Source organism: Bos indicus, chromosome 4, assembly GCF_029378745.1.
Source record: "Bos indicus isolate NIAB-ARS_2022 breed Sahiwal x Tharparkar chromosome 4, NIAB-ARS_B.indTharparkar_mat_pri_1.0, whole genome shotgun sequence".
Classification (NCBI taxonomy): domain Eukaryota; kingdom Metazoa; phylum Chordata; class Mammalia; order Artiodactyla; family Bovidae; genus Bos; species Bos indicus.
Genome location: NC_091763.1, coordinates 112860694 through 112884840, shown reverse-complemented (window position 1 = coordinate 112884840; position 24147 = coordinate 112860694). Strand labels below are relative to the sequence as shown.

Genomic DNA, 24147 nt, shown 5'->3' with positions numbered 1-24147 from the left:
GTCACATCCACAACTGGGCATTGTTTTTGCTTTGGCTCTGTCTCTTCGTTCTTTATGGAGTTATTTCTATACTCATCTCCAGTAGCATATTGGGTACCTACCAACCTGGGAGTTCATCTTTCAGTGTCCTATATTTTTGCCTTTTCATACTGTTCATGGGGTTCTCAAGGCAAGAATAATGAAATGGTTTGCAAGTGGATCATAACACACTGTGGAAAATTCTTCAAGAGATGGGAATCCCAGACCACCTTACCTATCTCCTGAGAAATCTGTATGCAAGTCAAGAAGCAACAGTTAGAACTGGACATGGAACAACAGACTGGTTCCAGATTGGGAAAGGAGTACATCAAGGCTAAATATTGTCATCCTGGTTATTTAATTTCTATGCAGAGTACATCATGGGAAATGCTGGGCTGGATGAAGCACAAGCTGGGATCAAGATTGCTGGGAGAAATGTCAATAAGCTCGGATATGCAGATGACACCACTCTTATGGCAGAAAGTGAAGAACTAAAGAGCCTCTTGATGAAAGTGAAAGAGGAGAGTGAAAAAGTTAGCTTAAAACTCAACATTCAGAAAACTAAGATCATGGCATCTGGTCCCATCACTTCATGGCAAATAGATGGGGAAACAGTGGAAACAGTGACAGACTTTATTTTGGGGGGCTCCAAAATCACTGCAGATGGTGACTGCAGCCATGAAATTAAAAGACACTTGCTCCTTGAAATGGAGAAGGCAATGGAAGCCCACTCCAGTACTCTTTCCTGGAAAATCCCATGGACAGAGGAGCCTGGTGGGTCCTAAGCTAAGAGTCAGACATGACTGAGCGACTTCACTTTCACTTTTCACTTTCGTGCATTGGAGAAGGAAATGGCAACCCACTCCAGTGTTCTTGCCTGGAGAATCCCAGGGATGGGGGAGCCTGGTGGGCTGCCGTCTATGGGGTCGCACAGAGTTGGACATGATTGAAGTGACTTAGCAGCAGCTCCTTGAAAGATAAGCTATGATAAACCTAGACAGCGTATTGAAAAGCAGAGATGTTATTTTGCCAACAAAGGTCCATATGTTCAATAGTTTTTCCAGAAGTCACGTATGGATGTCAGAGTTGGACCATAAAGAAAGCTGAGCACCGAAGAGTTGATGCTTTTGAACTGTGGTGTTGTTGAAGGAAAGGGGACCCCTTACAGGGCCCGAAACTGGGTTCTTGTCTAACACTTGGAAATGAATTGTCCGAGGAGACACATGTGCTGACAAAGCAAGAGATTTTATTGGGAAAGGGCACCTGGGTGGAGAGCAGGAGGGTAAGGGAACCCAGGAGAACAGCTCTGTCACATGGCTTGCTGTCTCGGGTTTTATGATGATGAATTAGTTTCCAGGTTGTCTTTAGCCAATCCTTCTGACTCAGAGTCCTTCCTGTTGGTGCACGCCTTGTTCAGCCAAGATGGATGCCAGAGAGAAGGATTCTAGGAGGTGGTCGGACAGGTGGTGTCTCCTTTTGACCTTTCCCAAACTCTTCTGGTTGGTGGAGGCTTACCAGGACCTCCTGTTGTAAAACAGCTCATGCAAACGGTTACTGTGGTGCCTGGCCAGGGTGGGCGGTTTCAATCAGTGTGCTTCCCCTAACAGTGTTGGAGAAGACTCTTGAGAGTTCCTTGGACTGCAAGGAGAGAAAACCAGTGAATCCTAAAGGAAATCAGTCCTGAATAATCACTGGAAGGACTAATGCTGAGGCTGAAACTCCAATACTTTGGCCATCTGATAGGAAGAACCCTGCTCCTGGGAAAGATTGAAGGCAGGAGGAGAAGGGGACGACAGAGGATGAGATGGCTGGATGGCGTCACTTACTCAAAGAACATGAGTTTTAGCAAGCTCCAGGAGTTGGTGATGGACAGGAAGGCCTGGCATGCTGCAGTCCATGGGGTCGCAAAGAGTCAGACACGACTGAGCGACTGAATGTAATGTAGTGTAAGGTGGCTGAGTAGATTTAGGAATCCCCTAGATCATGAATGGACCTAAGCTAACATAAATCTAAGACCAAGAAATGCTGCTGGAGAAGAACCACATTCTACCAGAGGCTCTGTGATCTGTGGGCAAATGTGTAAGATGAACTCACTTTGATTGGCCCCCTCCATCTCCACGCCAGGGAGCGGGTAAACTTTCTTTGCTGCAAGCTGTCTCTCCCACCTTTGGAATCTCTCCCTCTCACCCATCAGCTTCCCCTTTGAGGCCTTGACACCCCAGCAACTACTTCCCCTCCTCTTGAGGTTAGGAGATAGATGGGCTCCACGTTGGACATTTACCATCAGCCAGCCTCCTCTTTGCATTTCCTGAGATAAGAGATAGGTGGGCTTTAGTTGAGGAATTTACAATCAGCCCTCTGCTGACTGGTAAGTAGCCAGTCTTAGTCTCTTGTAAACACCTCAAGGGAATAATTATGACAAGGACAAAGAGAAGAAAAAATTTCTGAGTAAAAGATAAGGGGACACTCCACATGCTCAGAGAGACTTGGAGTCAAAAGTCAGAGGATAATTCCAGGCCAGAATGAGTCTTGTTCCTCCCAGAAGTCTTCACTTTGAGATCCATCTTGGCTAAGGTGTGCACACCCCAGGGGAAGGTCCTGAGACAAATTAACCAGAGGGGAATAAGGCACGGGAAGACAAAGACCCATAGAACTGCCCCCTTATAAAGGATTTAAACTTCCCAAAGGCGTAACTCTCTCTCTGAGCTTGCCCATCTCCTTTCAGCATGTACTTTTCTTTTCAATAAAATTTTTACTTTACTCGTTTCCTTCTGCCTCCTTGCCTGAATTCGTCTTGACTAGGCAGACACTAGTAGGGACCTTAGCCCTAACTGCTGGCTCCTCTGGCCCAGTTTTAGGACTCCCAGTCTGGGAAACTAAGACCCTGCTTCCAACCACTGCTCACAGCGCTTGCTGCAAGCTGCCATTTATGCTGCACGTGTCTGACGCTGGGAAGATTGAAGGCAAAAGGAGAAGGGGCGGGCAGAGGATGAGATGGTTAGATAGCACCACTGACTCAGTGGACATGAATCTGAGCACACTTTAGGAGATAGTGAAGGACAGGGGAGCTCGGAGTGTTACAGTCCACGGGGTTGCAGAGTCAGTTAGTTAGTGACCGAACAACAACAAATATATGTACCATTCATGTCGATGGGCATTTAGGTTGCTTCCCTGTCTTACCTATTGTAAATAGTGCTGCAGTGAACAATCAACATTGAGGGGCATCTTTTTAAAAAATCTTTTATGTTGTATTGGGATATAGCTGATTAACAATGTTGTGATCGCATGTATTGTTTTGAATTAGAGTTTTTTCAGGACACATGCCTAGGAGCAGGACTGCAGGATCGTATGGTAACTGTCTTTTTAGTTTTGATTTACCTTTTTCTAATAATTAGTGACATTGAGTATCTTTCCCTGTGCCTGCTGTCTTCTTTGGAGAAATGCCTATGTAGATCTTCACCCATTTTTTTTTTTGAGTTTTTTTTTTTTAACATTAAGCTGTATGAGTTGTTTGTATACTTTGGAAATTAATCTCTTGTCTATTGTATCTTTTGCAAACATTTTCTCCCATTCGGTGAGTTGTCTTTTCATTTTGTTTATTATGGTTTCCTTTGCTGTACAAAAGCTTTTAAATTTAATTAGGTCTCATTTGTTTTATTTTTGTTTTTATGTCCATTACTCTAGGAGACCAGTCCAAAAAAATATCTCTGCAATTTATGTCAAGCAGTGTTCTGCCTATGTTTTCCTTTAGGAGTTTTATAGTATTTGGTTTTGCGTTTAGGTCTTTAATCCATTTATAGTTTATTTTTGTATGTGGTGTTAGAGAATGTTCTGATTTTACTCTTTTTCATGTAGCTGTCCAGTTTTCCCAGCACCACTTATTGAAGAGACTGTCTTTTCCCCATTGTAGACTCTTGCCTCCTGTGTTGCAGAGTAACTGACTGTAGACGCCTGAGTTTATTTCTGGGCTCTCTATCCTGTTGCATTGATCTACATTTGTGCCTTTGTTGACCACCTTTGTGCCAGTCCCAGAACCAGGGACCTCTTGATCTGCAGTCAAATGCTCTACCCCTGAGCTATCCCCCCAGGAACACCAGCACATTCTGAGGAACACCTTTCATCCGTGTGGTGACACTAAACTCTACAAAATTAAGTTATAGATCTCCTCCAGGACTGACTTTCTGGAAGCTGCCAGACCTGGCTCCTAGTAAGACATCTTCCATCCAGTCTACAACTTTTCAGGCCTCAGTTGGTGTGTTGGGTCATCAACAAGGAGAAAGGGAGAGCAGGTGCCTGATGAACCCCCAACCCACTTCCGATCGCCTTGCTTTAGCCCAAGAGCTGCCCAAAGGTCTCCATAACTGCCCACACACCCCTCCCTGGGCTCCTGGCCCCTTGTTCCCATAGGTCTGACCCTACCCCCACCCCCACCCCCACTCTGCTGTGCCAAACTGTTTTGGATGAGGGTGGTAATTTAGGGTTACCATTTATTGTCTGTTCTTGGGAAGTAAGCTGTATCTACAACTTTCTAGCCTGCCCTAAAAACACCCATCAGTCTGTATCGGGGGCCTTGCCTTCTCTTTGAGGATCCAACAGAGCTGGAGAAATGAGAAACACACAGAAGAAGAAAACGCAGATGCCACAAGGAGGCGGGATACCTGGAGTGTTAGTGCAGGAAGACACAGGAAGGGGTGTCCACCCAGGCTGCTCCTGTATTAGTGCCGACCTGGAGCTTCCTGTTTCAAGGAGGATCCGAACTGGTGGAAAAATGAAGAAAAATGGAACGAGTAACAGTCTCCATGAATGAAAAATCCAATATGGCAGGGGGCACCTGGATTTGAACCAGGGACCTCTTGATCTGCAGTCAAATGCTCTACCCCTGAGCTATACCCCCTTACTTATTATAGGTGTCTAATAATCACCTTTCACCTTCATAGTCACACCCAGGACTCATGTAACATACTGGAAGTTTCTATTGGTTTCTAGGAAGCTGGTAAGACCAGCAACTTATTCCTCCACAAGCTCAGCCCATAGAGGTCTCCCTCCCAGGCCCTGGAGTCCCACAACCCTACCCCTTCACATGCCTGCATCTCCCCCTTCTCCTCCATGTGTGGTGACAGCAGCAGCCTGGAGAAGCATGGACATCTATTGCTGGAAGGGCCTTTAGAATTTGTCTTTCTCTTATTCTGCACTACAAAACAGCAAGTCGAAGAGATCCTGCCAATCTCTTGGGAGACACATGCAGTACCACCAGAAGATGTCTCTTCAGCCTGTGTATCTGTGCATTAAACCTGGGGGTGCTGGTGGGGACACTGGGGAGGCTGGTGAACTTCTTAGTCCCTAACCTGGATCTTTTTTATTTTCCTAAAGCTAGTGGTAACCTCATGCCTCTTAGGCAAATATTTTATATAACTAAGCAACTTGCAGCTACAATTATATTACCGTTAGTTGCTCAGTTGTGTCTGACTCTTTGGGACCTCATGAACTATAGCCCTCCAGGCTCCTCTGTCCGTGGGATTCTCCAGGGAAGAATACTGGAGTGGGCTGCCATGCCCTCCTCTAGGGGATCTTCATGACCCAGGGATCAAACCCGGGTCTCCTCCATTGCAGGTGGATTCTTTACCATCTGAGCCACAGGGAAGCCCACAATTATATTATTAGTGGTTATTATTATTCCCTCGCTTTGGAAGAGAAAACCTGTCAGACAGTATGATTTTCGCTTTTAACTATTGTGCTGCAGTCCATGGGGTCGCAAAGAGTCGGACACGACTGAGCAACTGAACAACAAATTGTTGATGAAGAAATGGAGAGGAAGAGTGGAGGGAGAGGACCCAGAATTTCAAGTGGAATAAACAGGGCAGTGAAGTCTGTGAACTAGCTAGATGCGCCCCCAGGTGGTCATGATGTGAGTTTATTGACCTGAAATAACAGGAAGATCCCCTGGAGGAGGGCATGGCAACCCACTCCAGTATTCTTGCCTGGAGAATCCCATGGGCAGAGGAGCCTGGTGGGCTACAGTCCACAGGGTCACAAAAGTCAGACACAACTGAAGCAACTTAGCATGCATGCATGCAAGAGCTTCCTCGGGAGACAACCGGCCCACTGTATACAAGCTGCCACTGTGAATAACTGAGCATCCATTAGAACAGAATGGAAACCACTGCCTTTGCCAGCTTTCCTCCAATATTCCATAAAAAGTCCAGTGTAGTAGGGGGCACCCGGATTTGAACCGGGGACCTCTTGATCTGCAGTCAAATGCTCTACCCCTGAGCTATACCCCCTTACTTGTTATGGGTGTCTAATAACCACCTTTCATGCTTCCCCAGTGGCTCAGCAGTAAAGAATCCACCTGCAAGGCAGGGGACTCGGGTTTGATCACTGGGTCGGGAAGATCCCCTGAAGGAGAGCATGGCAACCCACTCCAGTATTCTTGCCTAGAGAATTCCATGGACAGAGGAGCCTGGTGAGCTACAGTCCACGGGGTCACACAACTGAAGAGACTTATCACTCATACAACCACCTTTCACCTTCATGGTCACACCCAGGACTCCTGTAACACACTGAAAGTTTCTACTTATTTCTGGAGAGCTGGTAAGATTGGCAACCTATTCCTATCAAACTCAAACGGAAGCAGTCACCTGGATCATCTTCCTGAGAAAACATGTTGGAGCCCACTCACCCCCGCCCCCCGACCACGGGCCCTGTGAGTCTTTGCTGCTCGGGCTGAAAGCCAACGTCCACAGTACATTTCCAGGGTCCCTGTTAAAGGCAGGTGACTGAGGTTCTGATGGAAAAGTAGCCTGGGGCGTGGCACGGATCGCATGACTGAAAGTGGATTGCAGCCCCTACTGTGTAGCCGCCAGTCACCGTCCGCATGCTCCCTCAACAGTGCCCATCACTGCCACCACTGCCCTTTCTTTAGTCTCCGCTCTGTGCAGACCCTGCTGAAGCAGCTCAGGATGGAGCGACTGGAGCCCCGAGGACCTCCTATAAGCACCTCACTGTGATTGGTTACAAGGGGAGCATAGGAGAGGCATCAAAGCTCCCAGCTCCCCGCCACGGCGGTGCATGTGCGCGGTGAAGGGGGGATGAACCCGCAGGAAAGGTGACGTCTGCAAGGCTCTAAGGTAAGTGTTAATGGGCATCCAGTCAGCCCTGGAGAAGTTCACCTGGGGCTGCAAGAAGCTAGAGAGGCTTTCTGGCAAAGACCTAAACTATCCGACCTCTCCTCCATCCTACGAAGACTCATTCCACGGGACCAGAGGCTAAAAAAAGACGTTTTTTTCAATCACAGAAAATTAACTGAAAGGGAGTTGTTGGAAGGTGGAGAGACCAAATCACATCCTCTGAACCGAGAAGGAACTTTAAGAATGAAAAAAGAAGCAGATGACTCCATAAAGTACAAATACGAAAGTTTATTGTGGATGACCTTCACAGGTAGGACCTGGCGGACAACGATCCAGCATCATTCAGAGTGGCTCCCTGCGCCGCTGATGGGGTACCAGGAGAATTATAGGGACCAAAGCTGAAGGCAGAATCTGACCACCACAGGAGGAAGACATCCACACTGATGGGAACCAGGGTTTTGTCCTCCCCTGCCGGGGACCAGCCCCGGCTGATCCAGGGTATTCGAAGGAGAGACGGCATAGGCGAGGATCAGGATACAATAGCTTCAATTAGATATTAATTAAAGATATAAAGGGTAATAGAATAAGGATAGCTCAGTAGGAAAATTCAGTGGAGAAAAGAGGCTGAGTAGCTTGGTTTACGCGGGAGACCAATAAAACTTCAAGACAAGAAGTTTGCACCACTTACGTAGGCCGCAGGCGTCCTTCCGTTCTCCCGAAGGAGAGGAGACACTGAGGCCTCCCCGGTCGGATCTTAGAAGCCCAGGCATAATTAGTAAGCATGGTGGGTTCCGAGCTCCAGATGGAGACTCAGCCAGAGTGAGAGAGAGAGCGACATGGGGAGACCAGTATTTCGAGAAACTGATCCCAATTCTTTATTTTCCATGGTCTACTTTTATACACTGAGATGTTATGCAAAAGTCACGCAGGGTCAGCAGTCCTGACTTTTATCAAAGTCAGGTGCTTCATACAAATGTATACAGAGGTCTTAGGGGTGTTACATCATCTTCTGGCCAGGGGGGCCTGCTGACAATTTACGACCCTCTCCTTGTGACAGCGGTCAGTCAGTCAGGACACTTATTTCTCCAGGGCTGATTATTCTCAAAACAGACGCCACCCAAATAAAGTTACATTCCTACAGGGTGAGGGTGTAGTGGGTTTTAGTTAAGGAAAGAATTTACTTAGCCTAAGGTCTAACGTGATTAATATCAAAGGTTAATACTTATTCCTTCTATATATTCATTAATGTGTGTAAGGGCAGGGGATATGGAGACTTAGCAACAAACGTTGGCTCAACAAATGAAAAACCCTTCACCAACACAATTTCTAATTAGCCCACTATACTTATACTTATAGTTTTCTAACTTCTCTAAAGAACCTGTTTTTAGAGGGTTTAAAGCATCTTGTGCCTCTCACGGTTGGGAGGCTGTGAGCAATCACATGTGGCCGGACGAGCCTGTCAGGCAGGCTAGAGAACCTTTAGAGAGGAGTTTGTAGGTTAAAACACTCTTATCACGCCCAGGAATTATTATTAACTGGAGCTCTAGGTTAACTCCTTCTCCGAAAGAGGTGGTGGGGGACAGCACCCCGTAAAGTCAGAGGTGTAGGTAAGAGCACAAAGTAGTAAAGTAGGCAGGCTCTGGTTATGGGGGTAGATGCTCGAGGAGTTCCAGGGGGACTCCTGAGGCTCGATCCCGCCTTTGCGTATGTCGAGCCTCCTTCCTCATGACCTTTGTCACGGGCAGAGTACCTCACTCTGGCCCCCAACACTCCCCCATGGGGATCTCATGACCAGAACTCATGACCAGGATCAGCAAAAGGCACTCTTCTGCGGTTTATCTCAGATGGAAGCAAGGGTAAAAGCTGATGGAGAATTTATCTGTCTTGGACACATTCCTTATAAGTGGGCTAAAGGAGGGGAGGGGATAAGACTGCCGGCCTGAGATGGAGCTGAGAAAATGGGGTCCCTGTGGTTCAACCCCACAGGCCCTTCCCTTGTTATAACTGTAATCTCAGCAGCACCTTTTTTTTTACTTTCCATCAGCCCATGAGGACAACTCCACTGTGAACTAAACCCATTCCCTCTCCTTCGCCCGAGCGTGGACCCCCTCCAACCTGGCGGCCCTGAAGCTTCTCCCCAGCCTTCAATTCATGCCAAGTCCTCTAAAGCGACTGCCGTTCTCCGAGAAGGGCTTTCAGGATGATCGAGTACAGGAGCTGCTAAATGTGGCCCCAGAAAAAGAAATCATCTCTGATGTTTCTGTGATGTGAGTGGATGAAAGGAAGTTTCAGAAAGGAACATCAGGAGATGTTTTACTGTTGAAAACAGCCAAACAAAACCTGAATCTCTAGAGACAGGCCTAGAGGGGGATGTATATGTTTATATGTTTCCGGGTAGTTCTAGTGCTCAGATGAGCCTGGAGTCCCCATGGTCTAGGATAGAATCATTTTGCTGGTTCTGGGACTTTCCATTGCCCCAGCCCAGGACATGAGCTCGACAGCTTCCTTTCTACTTTACCAACTCCTTTGCCACCATCTCCTTTACCAACTGTTGCACCCCTCAATCTGCCCACTGAGAAAAGCCCACATGAAGGTGTAATTTGGTGTGGGTACTAAAATAAGACTTACTTGAGGGGGCACCTGGATTTGAACCAGGGACCTCTTGATCTGCAGTCAAATGCTCTACCCCTGAGCTATACCCCCTTGCTTATAAGTGGTAGCTAATAAATACTTTCTCACCTGTGTTGAAATGCCCACACCCACTGTGCACTGAAATTTCTACCGATTCTCAGAAAGTTCTGAAGATATGGAAATTTTGTCTGACAGAAAATTCACACCTTTTGGCCCTCCTCTTCCCCATAGACCTCCCTCCCAATTTTAGCCCCCAGAAACCGCTACTCACAATTTTGCAGTCTCATTTTTCTTGGTACTACCGTGAAGGCACCAGCTGGAAAAATCACTGCTAAGCGCTGGCCCTCCTTTGCCTTCCTCCCTTTCCTCAGCATCTACCAACTTGCCCCCAGCTCAATTTCCATCTTCCCCACCTTCACCCCAGTCCTGAGGGGTGGACTGGGGGGCTCTGTTGCCCATCTCAGCCTTTCCCCTCTTCTTTCCTCTCATCGCAGCTATGTCTTGACTTTCGGCAAGATCTTGACTATTTTTTGATCCTCCAACTCCCCCTTCTGGACTTTTACTTCAGGATAAATTGTGTAAGGCTTTATAATTCCCTTGTTCAATAATACTCAGGGTGATTTTGCTTCTCAGATGAATACTGACTGGCACATCTCACTGGGTTTATTTTTTTCACGTTTTCGTTCATGTATAAAATGTACAGAAAATGCATAAATCATAGGTGTTCCACTTTATGAATAATAATAAAAAATACACCATGTAATCTCACATCCAGATCAAGAAATAGAACATGACTCGGGGAGAATGGAAATGAGATATAAGGGCTAGAATAGAGAATTGGTCCTTCCTGAGTGTACACTTTTATATAGCTTCAAATTTGAATCATTTTAATGTTTTATTACATTTCCAAAAAAAAAAACTTAAGTATGGAAAGACGAACCTGAAAATATAAACAAAACCCAGAAACCCAATGGTATGTCACACTGATAATTTGACCACAAAGAAGAAAGTACATTCAGTGGTATATATACTAAGGGGAAAAAGAGATACTGAATTTTACTTAGAAGTAAAGTTGTTTCACTTTACTTGATGTGAGAGTTGGACTATAAAGAAAGCTGAGCGCTGAAGAATGGATGCTTTTGACTGTAGTGTTGGAGAAGACTCTTGAGAGTCCCTTGGACTGCAAGGAGATCCAACCAGTCCATTCTGAAGGAAATCAGTCCTGAATATTCATTGGAAGGATGCTGAAGCTGAAACTCCAATACTTTGGCCACCTGATGTGAAGAACTGACTCATTGGAAAAGACGCTGATGCTGCGAAAGATTGAAGGCAGGAGGAGAAGGGGACGACAGAGGATGAGATGGCTGGATGGCATCACTGTCTTGATGGACACAGTTTGAGCAAGTTTTGGAAGTTGGTGATGGACAGGGAAGCCTGGCGTGCTTCAGTCCACGGGGTCACAAAGAGTCGGACACGACTGAGCGACTGAACTGAAAATTGTTTGGTATAACTTACAAAACCTATGTTTTTGAGCAAATGAATAAAGTTTTGATATTTGGGGGAACCAGGGTTCTAATCCTGAGACAGGAGATATAAATATGGAACGGAGACAGGCAAGGAAGAACGGTGGAGCTGGACTGGAATTGTAAGTAGCTATGTAAACACACGTGTGCACGGTGCATGCACACACTCACACGCAAGTACACACAGACACTTCCTAACTCTGCTCTCTGAAGAGCACTAGAAACATCTCAGTTGCAGTGAGTGTGCCTGATGCCCGTATTGCAGTTATTAAATACCATTAAAAAGAGCCAGAAACTTGGAGATCTGGCTGATTCCAGGGCCGGGCAAAAAACCTAAAAGGTGAACTATGGAACGTTTCATGCTAGGAGGTAGGAGAGTGCCCCGAAACCAATGGGGACACGTCAACAGAGCACAGGGCCAGCTTGAAGAGGCTCACCACCAGCTAAATTTGGGACAAGGTGAGCATCAAAACAAACAGAGGAATGTGTTATAGCTCACTGGGGCTTTCCAGCCATTGCTAGTGGTAAAGAACCTGTCTGCCAGTGCAGGAGACATAAGAGATGTGGGTTTGAACCCTGGGTCGGGAAGATCCCCTGAGAAGGGCATGGCGACCCACTCCAGTATTCCTGCCTGGAGAATCCCATGGACAGAAGAGCCTGGCAGGCAACGGTCCACAGGGTTGCAAAGAGTCGGACACAACTGTAGTGACTTAGCACACACACACAAACGTTTTAACTCATTAAAGAATCCATAAATCCATGTTACTGAGGTTTTTAAAATTTTTTTAGGTAGAGAAAGGAAAGCTTTACAAAAACCTTTACCAACAAGTCAATTAATAAAGGTAAAAAGCAGGATCGAAATACAAAATCATCAATTTATGACCATCACTGTAAAAACTTAGATAAGAATCATTAACGGATGCTTAATTTGTTAGATGAAGAATATCAGGGAACAGGATACAGAAAAATCTGCTAAACACTACTTCAATTCATTATCCAAATTCAACTTCATCAATAATGTAACAAAGTAACATCATTTCCCTTTTTTTTAATTAAAAAAATTTTTTTTCATCATTTCCTTTAGATGTGAGGCACAAAAGACATATCACTTGTGTGGTCATTTTGCTAAGATACTGAACTTTAAATAATGAGGGGACTTCCTTGGGGGTCCAGTAGTTAAGAAGCCACCGGCCAATGCAGGGGACACAGGTTCAATCCCTGGTCCGGGAAGATCCCACACGCCTCGGAGCAACTAAGCCAGTGCTCCATGTCTACTGAGCTTGCGCACGTAAAACCCGTGCTCTGCAACAAGAGAAGCCACTGCAACGGGAAGCCCGTGCACCACCCTGAAGCGTAGATCCCACTTGCCGCAACTAGAGAAAGCCTGGGCCCAGCAATGAAGACCCAGTGCAGCCAAAAAGAAATTAAACATTTTAAGTCCATCTAAGGATGACTTGAGGTGTAACACACAAATTTTACATCTGTTCTATGTTTATCAGCATTCGTTTCAAAGTATTTTCTGTGAGTTCTTGAGAAGAGTGTCATAATCTACCATTCCCCATGCTTCAGACTTTCTGTTCCTGTCTGGAATGTTCCTTGCCCCCCACCTACTGACCCTGTATGCTCTAAGAAACCGCCCTGCGCTCGCAGGAAGGACCTAGCACACCTCCTGCGCGAGACGGAATGTCTCCACGTCCATCGTGAAGCTTCAGCCGGAGCAGTGTCAGTGGAGCAAACCTCCTTCGTGCTTATTTTCTGGAACAATCATCATTTCAGATGTTCTCCTTTATGCAAATGAATCCGTTTATTGTCCCAGGTTTTTCTACTTTGAGGGTCCAAATTACATTACCCAGATGATCTCTTAGCACCAGAAAGTGACATAAAAATTCTTTGTTATACTGAAAACCTGGGAGTTTTGTTTACAAAATGTGGTCATCTTGACTATATACTCTCCAGGCTGACGACCTTCAGGTACTCAGTATGGGCTTGTTGACTAAGTGCTACTAAGGTTTGCCCCTTGCCAAGCTAGAAAGGACTCGGTGTCCCTATAAAACACTCCTAATTTCATCTGACTAGCCTTTGATGTGACAGGCTTCACCTTGAAAGCCAGAGGCGGCATTATTCTCATTACACGGTCATCAAAAATGGCTGACTCAAAGGTCAGCCTTATAAAACTTCAACGTCGCTTGTAAATATGAGTCATAATCTGAGGAATAAGCTTGTTTCTCTTATAACTAATAATGTCATTGCTGGGGTAGGCCATGATCTGCACAGGAAGTGCTCCTTAATGTACATGGTGAGAAATGTTTGTTTTTTGTTTTTTAACTGAAACACTATTCCCAAAAGCTGTGGGGAATTTAGTTATGGGGAAATTCAATAACCTTAGCCATTCTTTAAAATAAACCTGAAAACAAACTTTGATGCTTGTATGAAAATATGTCTGGATTTCTCCACATCTGGGGTTTGCTTAAAGTAAAACCCACCTAAGGGTTGTCCTTGACAGCTCAGTGGTAAAGAATCCATGTGCGAGATGCAGGAGATGAGGGTTCGATCCCTGGGTTGGAAGGATCTCCTGGAGGAGGGCATGGCAACCCGCTCCAAGATTCTTGCCTGGAGAATCCCATGCACAGAGGAGCCTGGTGGGCTGCAGTCCATGGCGTCTCAAAAGAGTTGGACACGACTGAGCACACACACAAGACCCCCTGAAATCCTTTTGCTGTTCTTCTCACCTTTACTGGCTCAAGGTGACCTCACCTCTGCTCAGGGGGTGATCCAGGCCTAGAGGCTTTGCCTCTGCTGAGGGAGCCTGGAATCCCCTGGGATTCGATCCTTCATTCTTGAGGCTCATAGCTCTGATCCCAGGGAAGATGCAGGAACCCTGGGATGAGTCAGTGTCTAAGCTGTTGTCAGGTACTGACATCCTCAGTGTAGGCAAGCTGACACCTGCGTATAGAAATAACTGAGGCCATGGAAGGTTCTAGAAAGCACGAGGGGCAGTCATGGATGCCAGGGCACTGAAGCATTCCCAAACATCGGCCGCATGCCCACCTTGCCCCCGGCTCTCTAAAGCCACACCAGGGACTCCCTCCAGGTTGGCTGAGGGTGATGCCATCACCGGGGAAACTGAGCCTCCCTGGAGCTGTGCTGCTCAGACTAAGGCAAGGAGGGAGGCCCAGACTGAAGGTGGGGAGGAGCGAAGGAGGCTACAGGAAGCACTGAATCACCAACCTTCTTCAGTGGTTCATATGGCAAACAATGTTTAAAAATTCAAACAATCATAGGAGTGTTACAGAGCGACTACAAGATTTATCAGTTCAGTTCAGTCGCTCAGTCGTGTCCAACTCTTTGCGACCCCATGGACCGCAGCACGCCAGGCCTCCCTGTCCATCACCAACTCCCAGAACCTACTCAGAGTCATGTCCCTCGCGTCGGTGATGCCATCCAACCATCTCATCCTCTGTCATCCTTTCCCAGCATCAGGTTATTTTCCACTGAGTCAGTCCTTTGCATCAGGTGGCCAAACGATTGGAGTTTCAACTTCAGCATCAGTCCTTCCAATGAATATTCAGGACTGATTTCCTTTAGGATGGACTGATTGGATCTCCTTGCAGTTCATGGCACTCTCAAGAGTCTTCTCCAACACCACAGCTCAAAAGCATCAATTCTTGAGCACTTGACTTTCTTTATAGTCCAACTCTCACATCCATACATGACTACTGGAAAAACCATAGACTTAACCTTTGTTGGCAAAGTAATGTCTCTGCTTTTTAACATGCTGTCTAGGTTGGATCATTAAAGCATGGCCACTCCATACAACTTCCGGTTTGCTGAGGGCTTTTCAGGCAGTGCCCAGACCCATAGGACACACACAGTCTTGTGTCCAGCCTTGAGCACCATGGTATCAAACATTTGTGAAGTGCTGGTCTCCAGTCTGTTCAGTCCTTTGTATCCCACTCCTGCTATGCTTGGTCAGAACTCACCTCACTTCACGCTTGGACTCTTGCAGTAGCAGCCACCTGACCAATGTTACATCCCTCTCGACCCCTCCTGCCCGTCACCTTCAGGGACATCTCCATGTCAGCACCATGACCAGCTTATTCCCTGCTTGACCGCAGTTATCCGACCCAGCACCCCCCACCCCCAGAATAAAGTCTGTAAAGCTTGCTATAATACGACTCAGTCTATTTTCCTTTGTGACTCAAAGTCCTAACTGATCATGTTCCTTCTCCAAAATGCGCTTTGTACCCTCTGGCCCCCCTTTTTCCTATGCTGTTGCCCAGCTCACATCTCTGCTACCATCCTCTGGTCTGGAATGCTCTCTGATGATTAACATCCTTCAAGATCCAGTTCAAACATTATCTACTTTACAAGGTTGACTCTGAAGAAAAAGAAAAATATATATATACATATATATATATTTACTATATGTGTGTGCACATGCATGCATACATCCACACACACATACACTTTCTTACCAGTTGTGTGCAAGGCTGTCTACCAGTCTTGAGGAATACAAAGAGGAGCAAGTCACTGTCCTTGCCCAGAGATGTACCCAGTGCAAAGGGCCAGAGTAGGAGACGAGGACTGACACTGGATGAGGCTCACAAACTCTATAGGCTGTTCATGCCCACAACTCCCTTTGGAGGAAGGTAATCCATGGTAGATCAGGTGGTCTGGTATTCCCATCTCTTTCAGAATTTTCCACAGTTCATTGTGATCCACACCGTCAAAGGCTTTGGCATAGTCAATAAAGCAGAAATAGATGTTTTTCTGGAACTCTCTTGCTTTTTCTATGATCCAGCGGATGTTGGCAATTTGATCTCTGGTTCCTCTGCCTTTTCTAAAACCAGCTTGAACATCAGGAAGTTCACGGTTCACATATTGCTGAAGCCTGGCTTGGAGAATTTTGAGCATGACTTTACTAGCGTGTGAGATGAGTGCAATTGTGCGGTAGTTTGAGCATTCTTTGGCATTGCCTTTCTTTGGGATTGGAATGAAAACTGACCTTTTCCAGTCCTGTGGCCACTGCTGAGTTTTCCAAATTTGCTGGCATATTGAGTGCAGCACTTTCACAGCATCATCTTTTAGGATTTGAAAGAGCTCAACTGGAATTCCATCACCTCCACTAGCTTTGTTCGTAGTGATGCTTTCTAAGGCCCACTTGACTTCACATTCCAGGATGTCTGGCTCTAGGTCAGTGATCACACCATCGTGATTATCTGGGTAGTGAAGATCTTTTTTGTATAGTTCTGTGTATTCTTGCCACCTCTTCTTAATATCTTCTGCTTCTGTTAGGTCCATACCATTTCTGTCCTTTATCGAGCCCATCTTTGCATGAAATGTTCCCTTGGTATCTCTAATTTTCTTGAAGAGATCTCTAGTCTTTCCCATTCTGTTGTTTTCCTCTATTTCTTTGCACTGAAAGCTGAGGAAGGCTTTCTTATCTCTTCTTGCTGTTCTTTGGAACTCTGCATTCAGATGCTTATATCTTTCCTTTGCTCCTTTGCTTTTCATTTCTCTTCCTTTCACAGCTATTTGTAAGGCCTCCCCAGACAGCCATTTTGCTTTTTTGCATTTTTTTCCCACAGGGATGGTCTTGATCTCTGTCTCCTGTACAATGTCACAAACCTCATTCCATAGTTCATCAGGCACTCTATCTATCAGATCTAGGCCCTTAAATCTATTTCTCACTTCCACTGTATGCAGGTCAGGAAGCAACAGTTAGAACTGGACATGGAACAACAGACTGGTTCCAAATAGGAAAAGGAGTAGTCAAGGCTGTATATTGTCACCCTGCTTAGTTAACTTCTATGCAGAGTACATCATGAGAAACGCTGGGCTGGAAGAAGCACAAGCTGGAATCAAGATTGCCAGGAGAAATATCAATAACCTCAGATATGCAGATGACACCACCCTTAGGGCAGAAAGTGAAGAGGAACTAAAAAGCCTCTTGATGAAAGTGAAAGTGGAGAGTGAAAAAGTTGGCTTAAAGCTCAACATTCAGAAAACGAAGATCATGGCATCTGGTCCCATCACTTCATGGGAAATAGATGGGGAAACAGTGGAAACAGTGTCAGACTTTATTTTTGGGGGCTTGAAAATCACTGCAGATGGTGACTGCAGCCATGAAATTAAAAGACGCTTACTCCTTGGAAGGAAAGTTATGACCAACCTAGATAGCATATTCAAAAGCAGAGACATTACTTTGCCAACAAAGGTCCATCTAGTCAAGGCTATGGTTTTTCCTGTGGTCATGTATGGATGTGAGAGTTGGACTGTGAAGAAGGCTGAGCGCCAAAGAATTGATGCTTTTGAACTGTGGTGTTGGACAAGACTCTTGAGAGTCCCTTGGACTGCAAGGAGATCCAACCAGTCCATTCTGAAGGAGATCAGCCCTGGGATTTCTTTGGAAGGAATGATGCTAAAGCTGAAACTCCAGTACTTTGGCCACCTCATGCGAAGAGTTGACTCACTGGAAAAGACTCTGATGCTGGGAGGGATTGGGGGCAGGAGGAGAAGGGGACGACAGAGGATGAGATGGCTGGATGGCATCACTGACTCGATGGACGTGAGTCTGAGTGAACTCCGGGAGTTGGTGATGGACAGGGAGGCCTGGCGTGCTGCGTTTCATGGGGTCGCAAAGAGTCGGACACGACTGAGCAACTGAACTGAACTGAATCCGTGGTAGATCTCGCTACATAAAGCTGCTGGCTATTTTGCCAAGTACAAAATGTTAGCCTAGCAGTGCTCTTCTGGCCTCCAACCAGCTTTGGGGGCCTTGGCTTTTGACTCAGCTTAAAAGGGGCACCGCCTATTAGATGAAAGAACCAACCTGATCAGATCCTCTCTCCCGGGAAGATTCACACAGATGTCACTGGAGGCCAGGCTGCATCTGCCCCATGCTGTTCTCCTCCTCCACAGGCAGGTGATGGGTCCCATCTTAGAAGCACTGGGACCCCGAGGGGACACATCACCACTCTGTTTCCTTGAGAATGAAGAAGCCCCTTCTCCAAGGTAATCTGGGAGCTGATTGACACATGGTGTCATGAGAACATAAGCAAGCTAGTATGTGTGTGTTAAGTCGCTTCCGTCATGTCCAACTCTTTGCAACCCTGTGGACTGTAGTCTGCCAGGTTCCACTATCCATGGGATTCTCCAGGCAGGAATACTGGAGTGGATTGCCCTGCCCTCCTCCAGGATCTTCCCAACCCAGGGACCAAACCCGAGTTTCTTATGTCTCCTGCATTGGTAGGCGGCTCTTTACCCATAATGCCACCTGGGAAGCCCAAGCTAGTACATGAGTCACCATCAGACAGGCCACAGTGAGAGGAGCAGACCCAGTAGTGTTCAGCTGGGACCAGTGTCAAAGCAGATGAGTGCAAAAGAAAGCCCAGACCCAGGAAGGTTTGCAGAATAACCTGATGTAATCTGGGTCTACATGTGAGCAAGGAGAGCCGGGGAGAGGCTGGCAGATGGGCCCAAGTAAATAATAGAACCAGTAAATAATAGAACTTTCACGTCCTAGAACCCGAGTTCTCCCCACAGTAACCCCATTGCACAAGTCCCAACCTAGACAAGACTTGGCTAGGTTCTGATGGCCTTTTTTTTTTTTTTTAAATCAAGGACTTCTGTGAAGCTAAGGAAGCTTCAGACAGCATCCCTTGTGTCACTTGAGTACAGACTTTTTAAAACTTGGAATTTGGTGAAGATTTTTTTCTTCATATTCCCCAATTATACAAGCTTCAGGTGTGCACCCTTGGTACAGGGGATGGGTTATTTGGGAAGGAAAGATGATATGGAAGAAAAGCTAAAAGGAAAAGAAAAAGAAAAAAATTAAAAAAGGTAAAGGACCCTGGGGCAGATTCCAGAACATTCTCCTGCAGTGAGTTGGTCGACTTTGCCAGCTCACGAATTTCCTCCAAAAGGCCAAAGGATGCAGGGGCTCCAATTGGGAAACCCTTATCCCCCATCACACTCCCACATTTGAGAGGCAGGGTCGGAGGGTGGGGCGCACATCAGAAACCAGCTGGGCTAGCATCAGTGAGAAAAAGAAAGTCAGGCACCGGAAAAGACCTCCCGCAATGGCAACACTGTGAGTAAAGTGTCGCCTCCCCACCCCCGCTCCTCCTGGGGAGATTCCAATTTCATACACAAAGTACGCATGCGGGATGACCCCCTTGCGGTATGTTCAGCTCCAGGTGATGGTGAGAAAACAAAGGGCACCTTAAGGCCCGGGACGGCCAGAGCCGCAGCCCTGCGGAGTACCGAGCACGTGGTGCGCAGGTCCCTCTCAGCCCAGAGTCCGGTTAAGAGGAAATGCTGGGCGGCAATGCATCTGCACGGCCACACGGGGGCGTCAGTCAAAGGCGCTTTCTGTCCGCCCGCTCCGGTTCGCCTTTAGAGTTTTGAGACTTATTTTTCTCTCCTCGTTTAAAAAAATACTATTCTTGTTATTACAAAATGTTTTTAAAACATTACTGTCGTTACTACAAAACGTAAAGCATCTAAGTTAGAAAATGCATAAAAATGGCTTGTGGTCTGATTGTTAGAGAACTACTTAGACCATATGCTTCCAAACCTTCCAATGATTATCTACGTAATCATGATATACCTAATATATATTATATACAGAATATGTAAAATCATATAACCATCCTGGACAGACTTCTCTTAAAGTGTCATGAACATCTTCCCTTACCAACTTTTTGAGCGAAATAATTTCAGGTATTGGTGTTGTGTTCCCTTGTCCACTGCATTAAAAAAACATTTTTATAGGTCACCCACACGTTAGAGAAAGTTGCAAGTGCTGCCTACCGGGATATAGTGAACTATATTCCTATTGCTGGAAGGACGTTTTTCATTTCAACTCGAAGGTGAATAGGAGGGACGGCTGGCCAAGGAAGTGAACACGCAGAAGCCCCGAGCACGGGGGCCAGGACCCAAAGCCGCAGAGGCGACGTGGCCTCCTGCCCCTGGGGAGACGGCGCGGGCCTCCCGGGGCTGGCATGGGGTGGGGGGGAGGGGGGGCGGCTGCCGTCGCCGCGGTCACCAGGCGGGGCGGGGGGCGGCCCGGCTGTTCCCTGCAGCGGGGAGATTCTTTTCGGTCACTGAGCCCCTCGGGGCGCAGGGGGACGGAAGCCCGAGACGCTCGCGGCCCCGCAGGCAGGTCGGACGCTGCGTCCAGGCCACGACTCTGCGCGCGCGCCCGGCCGCGGCCGGTGGGTCCCGGCGTCGGGGAATCTGGGGATCGGGGTGTCGGCGGGGTGGCGGGCCAGTTGGCCGGTAGATCGAGGGAGCCGGAGAATCGGCGGGCCGGTGGATCGGGCGGCCGGTGAGTCGATGGGTTGGCGGGGGCCGGGGGTTGGGGTGAGGGGGAGTGTGGGCAAGTCGGCGGGGCAGGGGTTGGGGGAGTTGGGGACTCGCTGGGCCGGCGGGCCGGGCAGCGTCTGGGGGCTCGGCAGGCAGGCGGGCCGTGGGGTGGGGCGGGGCGGGGCGGGGCGGGGCGGGGCGGACGCCGCGCCTGCCGTTCGCCTCTCCGGGCTGCAGGTGGGGCTGTGCGGCCGCGCTGCCTCCAGGAAGCCTCACGGGCCTGCGCCGGCTCCCAGGATGCAGTGTGGACCGGCCGGGCGCTGACGGCGGCGGCGCGTCTGCGGGCGGAGCGGCGCGGGCCGGCCAGCGAGGAGCGCGGCGACGCGGGTGGGGACGGCGGGGCCGGGCGAGCGCCGCCTGCGGAGAGGCCCGGGGCCGGCCTGCGTGGGGCCGCGCGCGGCGGCGGCGGCGGCGACGACTTCCTCCGGGCCGGGCCGGACAGCGCAGGGCCATGGCTGAGGCGGCCGCGGCTCCGGTAAGGGCGGCCCGCGCGCACGGACGCGCGGACTCGGGGGCCCCCGGGGCGGCCGGGGCCCAGCACACGGCGCCGCAGGCCCTGGGGAAGGGCTCCGGTGGCTGGGCCTGGCCGCCGGGCCTGGGGCTCCGGGCGAGCGGGACGCGGGGTCCGCCGGGGCCTACGGCGCCCGCCCGCCGGCTGGGCGCCCCCCCTCCCCGTTCTGGGCCGAGCCTGAGCCGGGCGGAACCGGTCGTCCCCGCACCGCGGGCCGCCCCTCGCCGAGTTCCTGCTGCCCTCCGGGGCTTCCTGCCCCCGCCCCATCCGCTGGCCACCCCCCATCTCCGCGCGCGCCCCCCACCACCACCACCCCGCGTCTCCTTTCTCTGCCCACCGCTCGCTACCCCCCAGCTCCCCCCAGCGGCCTGGTGGCACCTGGGAGGTGTCCGGAGCGGCCGCGACTCCGCAGGCACCGAGTCCCCCTCTGCGCGCCCAGCTCCTCGGGGGGGTGGGGGTGCGGTTCGGGGCGGGGAGACAGCTGCTCCCCCCGGTTTCGTAGAGGCAGGCGCCGCACCAGCCGTTAGGCGTGATTTTGTCCTCGCAGCAAACCTAGGGCGGGGGTAGGTCCTCACTGTCATGAAAAAACCCGAGGCCTAGAGAAGTTAACTTGCCCAGGATCGCACAGCTGGCAAGTGCGTGGGAAGAGAGGGTCGCTCTGTGTGCTGGGACACTCGACGCCTCGGGGCAAGCAGACAGGTACACTTGGTGATGGCGAAGGAAAACACGAAAGAGGCAGGGGAGGACACCTTCTGGGCCTGGGCTGCTGAGATGTGAGTGGGGCTTGCAGGGGAAGGCTCGGGTTTCACCAGCCTGTGCGCGGACCCGGTGGAGCTTTTCGGATAGGATAGGAGGCTTGGACACGGAGAGGCGGGCCCCGGCCGGTGTGTTCGAGGAGGAGTCCGTTTGCCTGGAAAAGGAGGTTTCGGTAGGGAGGCAGGGGGAGAAGAGGCCGCAGGGAGAGTTGGAAGGGGTGTGAGGACCTGGACTGCATCATCCCGGGTGGGGAGCCACTGAAGGCTTTGGCCGTTCTCTTCCCATCGGCCGCTCCCAGGCGGAGGGTTTCTGCTTCCCTGGCAGGAGCCTTGAGGCCAGCCCCATGTCGTCCGCTCACCCTTCAGTGAGGAGGGGTCCTTGAGCAGTGGCCTCCTCCCACCAAATAGTGTGGAAGCCTTCCAGGAGGCTCCCTGGGCCCCCGTTAAAATGTCAGAAAACTGGGTGGTGCCTTTGTCTATAAGGTCAGAGTTTATGCAAAGGCCCTTTTGCAACACAAAGATGATGATAATGGCAGTCGGATGCTCTTGGAGGAGGTTAAGTAGGCTTTTAGGGGATACGGAGCTGGGCAGTAAAGTGAAGACACTTGTTAGCGTCCGGGGCCCTGTGTCAGGGACTGGTCACCAGAGGAGGACTGAGGGGAAGGGAAGAAACGTGGCCCCGTGCCCAGGGGCGCCTCGCACTCAGAGGCAGGGCTGAGCCAGCCCAAGGTGCCAGGCTGGTGCAGTCCCCACAGCCTCAGGGCAGAACCACTTACCTCTTGAGCAAGAGACCCACCCACATCCAGTTGTTTCTCTGCCAGTCCAGCTCCTCCATCCTTTGAGATCTGTCTTCCTTCTTCAGGTCAGAGGTCATTGGTCCAGCGGCCTTACAGACAACCCCACGATCCCAGATGCTCCGTCCTCAACAGTTTTTCCAACCTGTTTTCAAACTGTCTTGTCACTATTTTCTGAGGTGTCCACCCGTGTCTTGGTTCTCAGCAACTCTCTAAATGAATCCTCACTGGTTCCTATGAGTCACTTTTTAACTTTGCAAATAGGCACCAAACATTTGGTTAGGAATGATTTTTAGAATGTTGTAAGGTCATTCTGAGGACCATTGATCCTCAGACGCTGCCAGAAGGTATAAATATCAGGTCTTCCTCCCTGACCCATGGGTCCTACCTTCAGGTGTGTGTGTGTGTGTGTGTGTGTAGGGGGTGTCTAGAGGTCTAGCCTACCTTCAGGTGTGTGTGTGTGTGTGTGTGTGTGTGTAGGGGGTGTCTAGAGGTCTAGCCCACCCAAAGCAAAATGTGCCAGGCAGGTCACTGGGGAGTCTCCGTGTCTTTATGATGATTGCAGCACATATGAAGTCTAACCTGTTGGCAAATGTCTTACCTTCCTCATCTGTCTGTAAGGTGTGTCACTGATCCTGGGGCAGCACCAAAAATGTCTGAAACTGGTTCTCCCCTTGTGAGTGGTGGGAACAGTAAGAGGAGACAGTCAGTCTCACCCGGGCAGGGTGTTCATGTTGGATCGGAGTCTTAACTCTTGGCTGGGGGCAGAGCCGGGGGAGGGGGGGAGATTTGCAGTCATGGTGATTTTTAGTTTGAGGGGGGTAGTAATTGGGAAGGGGACAAAATCAGATTGTCCTAGGGTGGAGAAGAACTGGTCGCTGGATTTCCATGTTTATTAAAGAGACACGAGATGCTTTTTTAAAAAGAGCAGTTGAGCAACGCTCGTGTTTGTGTTGTTTCAGTGAACCAGCTGTTTTTTTTTTTTTGCTAGGTCATCGTCAGTAGACAGATCCTGTGCGGTTATGATGGGAGGTGCTGGCTAGGCGCTAATAAACCTGCAGTTTACTATTTCTCCACTAAAACATACCAGCAGCTTGCAGTCACTATTTATCTAACACAATTGCACCGAGCGCCTACCATGGGCCCCGTGTGCTGTGAGCAGATACAGCACTGCCTTCAGAGGCAGAGGCGGGAGGTAACTTAACTGTACAGGGTGCTGAGTGCCGTGACTGGGGTCTCCATAGGTGGGCTGCAGAGGCCTGGAGGGAGGGTACCCACCCAGAGGAGCTGACCCCCCAGGCGGAGGTCCGGCCTGAACACCACCCCCATCCCGCCATGCGCACTGCTCCCCCCTCCCAGCACAGCTCCCTGACGCCTCGGGGAGAGGGGGCTCCTGGAACACAGCAGATGGAATGACTG

General features: G+C 49.2%; 1 protein-coding gene and 3 non-coding genes across 10 annotated transcripts in view; 1 reads left to right on the top strand and 3 right to left on the bottom strand.

The window, feature by feature from the left end:
- ZNF746 (zinc finger protein 746) overlaps window positions 1-24147 on the top strand; it is a 79871-nt gene that overhangs the window by 36570 nt on the left and 19154 nt on the right. For 2 of the 7 annotated variants that reach the window (XM_070788338.1, XM_070788337.1), the window contains exon 1: window positions 20897-21143. The exons of 1 other annotated variant lie outside the window; for it this stretch is intronic. In XM_070788338.1, coding sequence (XP_070644439.1) covers window positions 21120-21143 — 24 coding nt within the window. In that variant the 5' untranslated portion in view covers window positions 20897-21119. Of the gene's footprint in view, window positions 1-20509; window positions 20631-20893; window positions 21144-24147 lie in introns of those variants that run through there. 4 more of the 7 variants (XM_070788342.1, XM_070788339.1, XM_070788341.1 and 1 more) reach the window with 3 other exon arrangements.
- TRNAC-GCA (transfer RNA cysteine (anticodon GCA)) lies at window positions 4841-4912 on the bottom strand. The gene has a single exon. It is a non-coding gene; the product is annotated as a tRNA-Cys (tRNA).
- Window positions 6228-6299, bottom strand: TRNAC-GCA (transfer RNA cysteine (anticodon GCA)). The gene has a single exon. It is a non-coding gene; the product is annotated as a tRNA-Cys (tRNA).
- On the bottom strand, window positions 9777-9848 carry TRNAC-GCA (transfer RNA cysteine (anticodon GCA)). Its single transcript has one exon. It is a non-coding gene; the product is annotated as a tRNA-Cys (tRNA).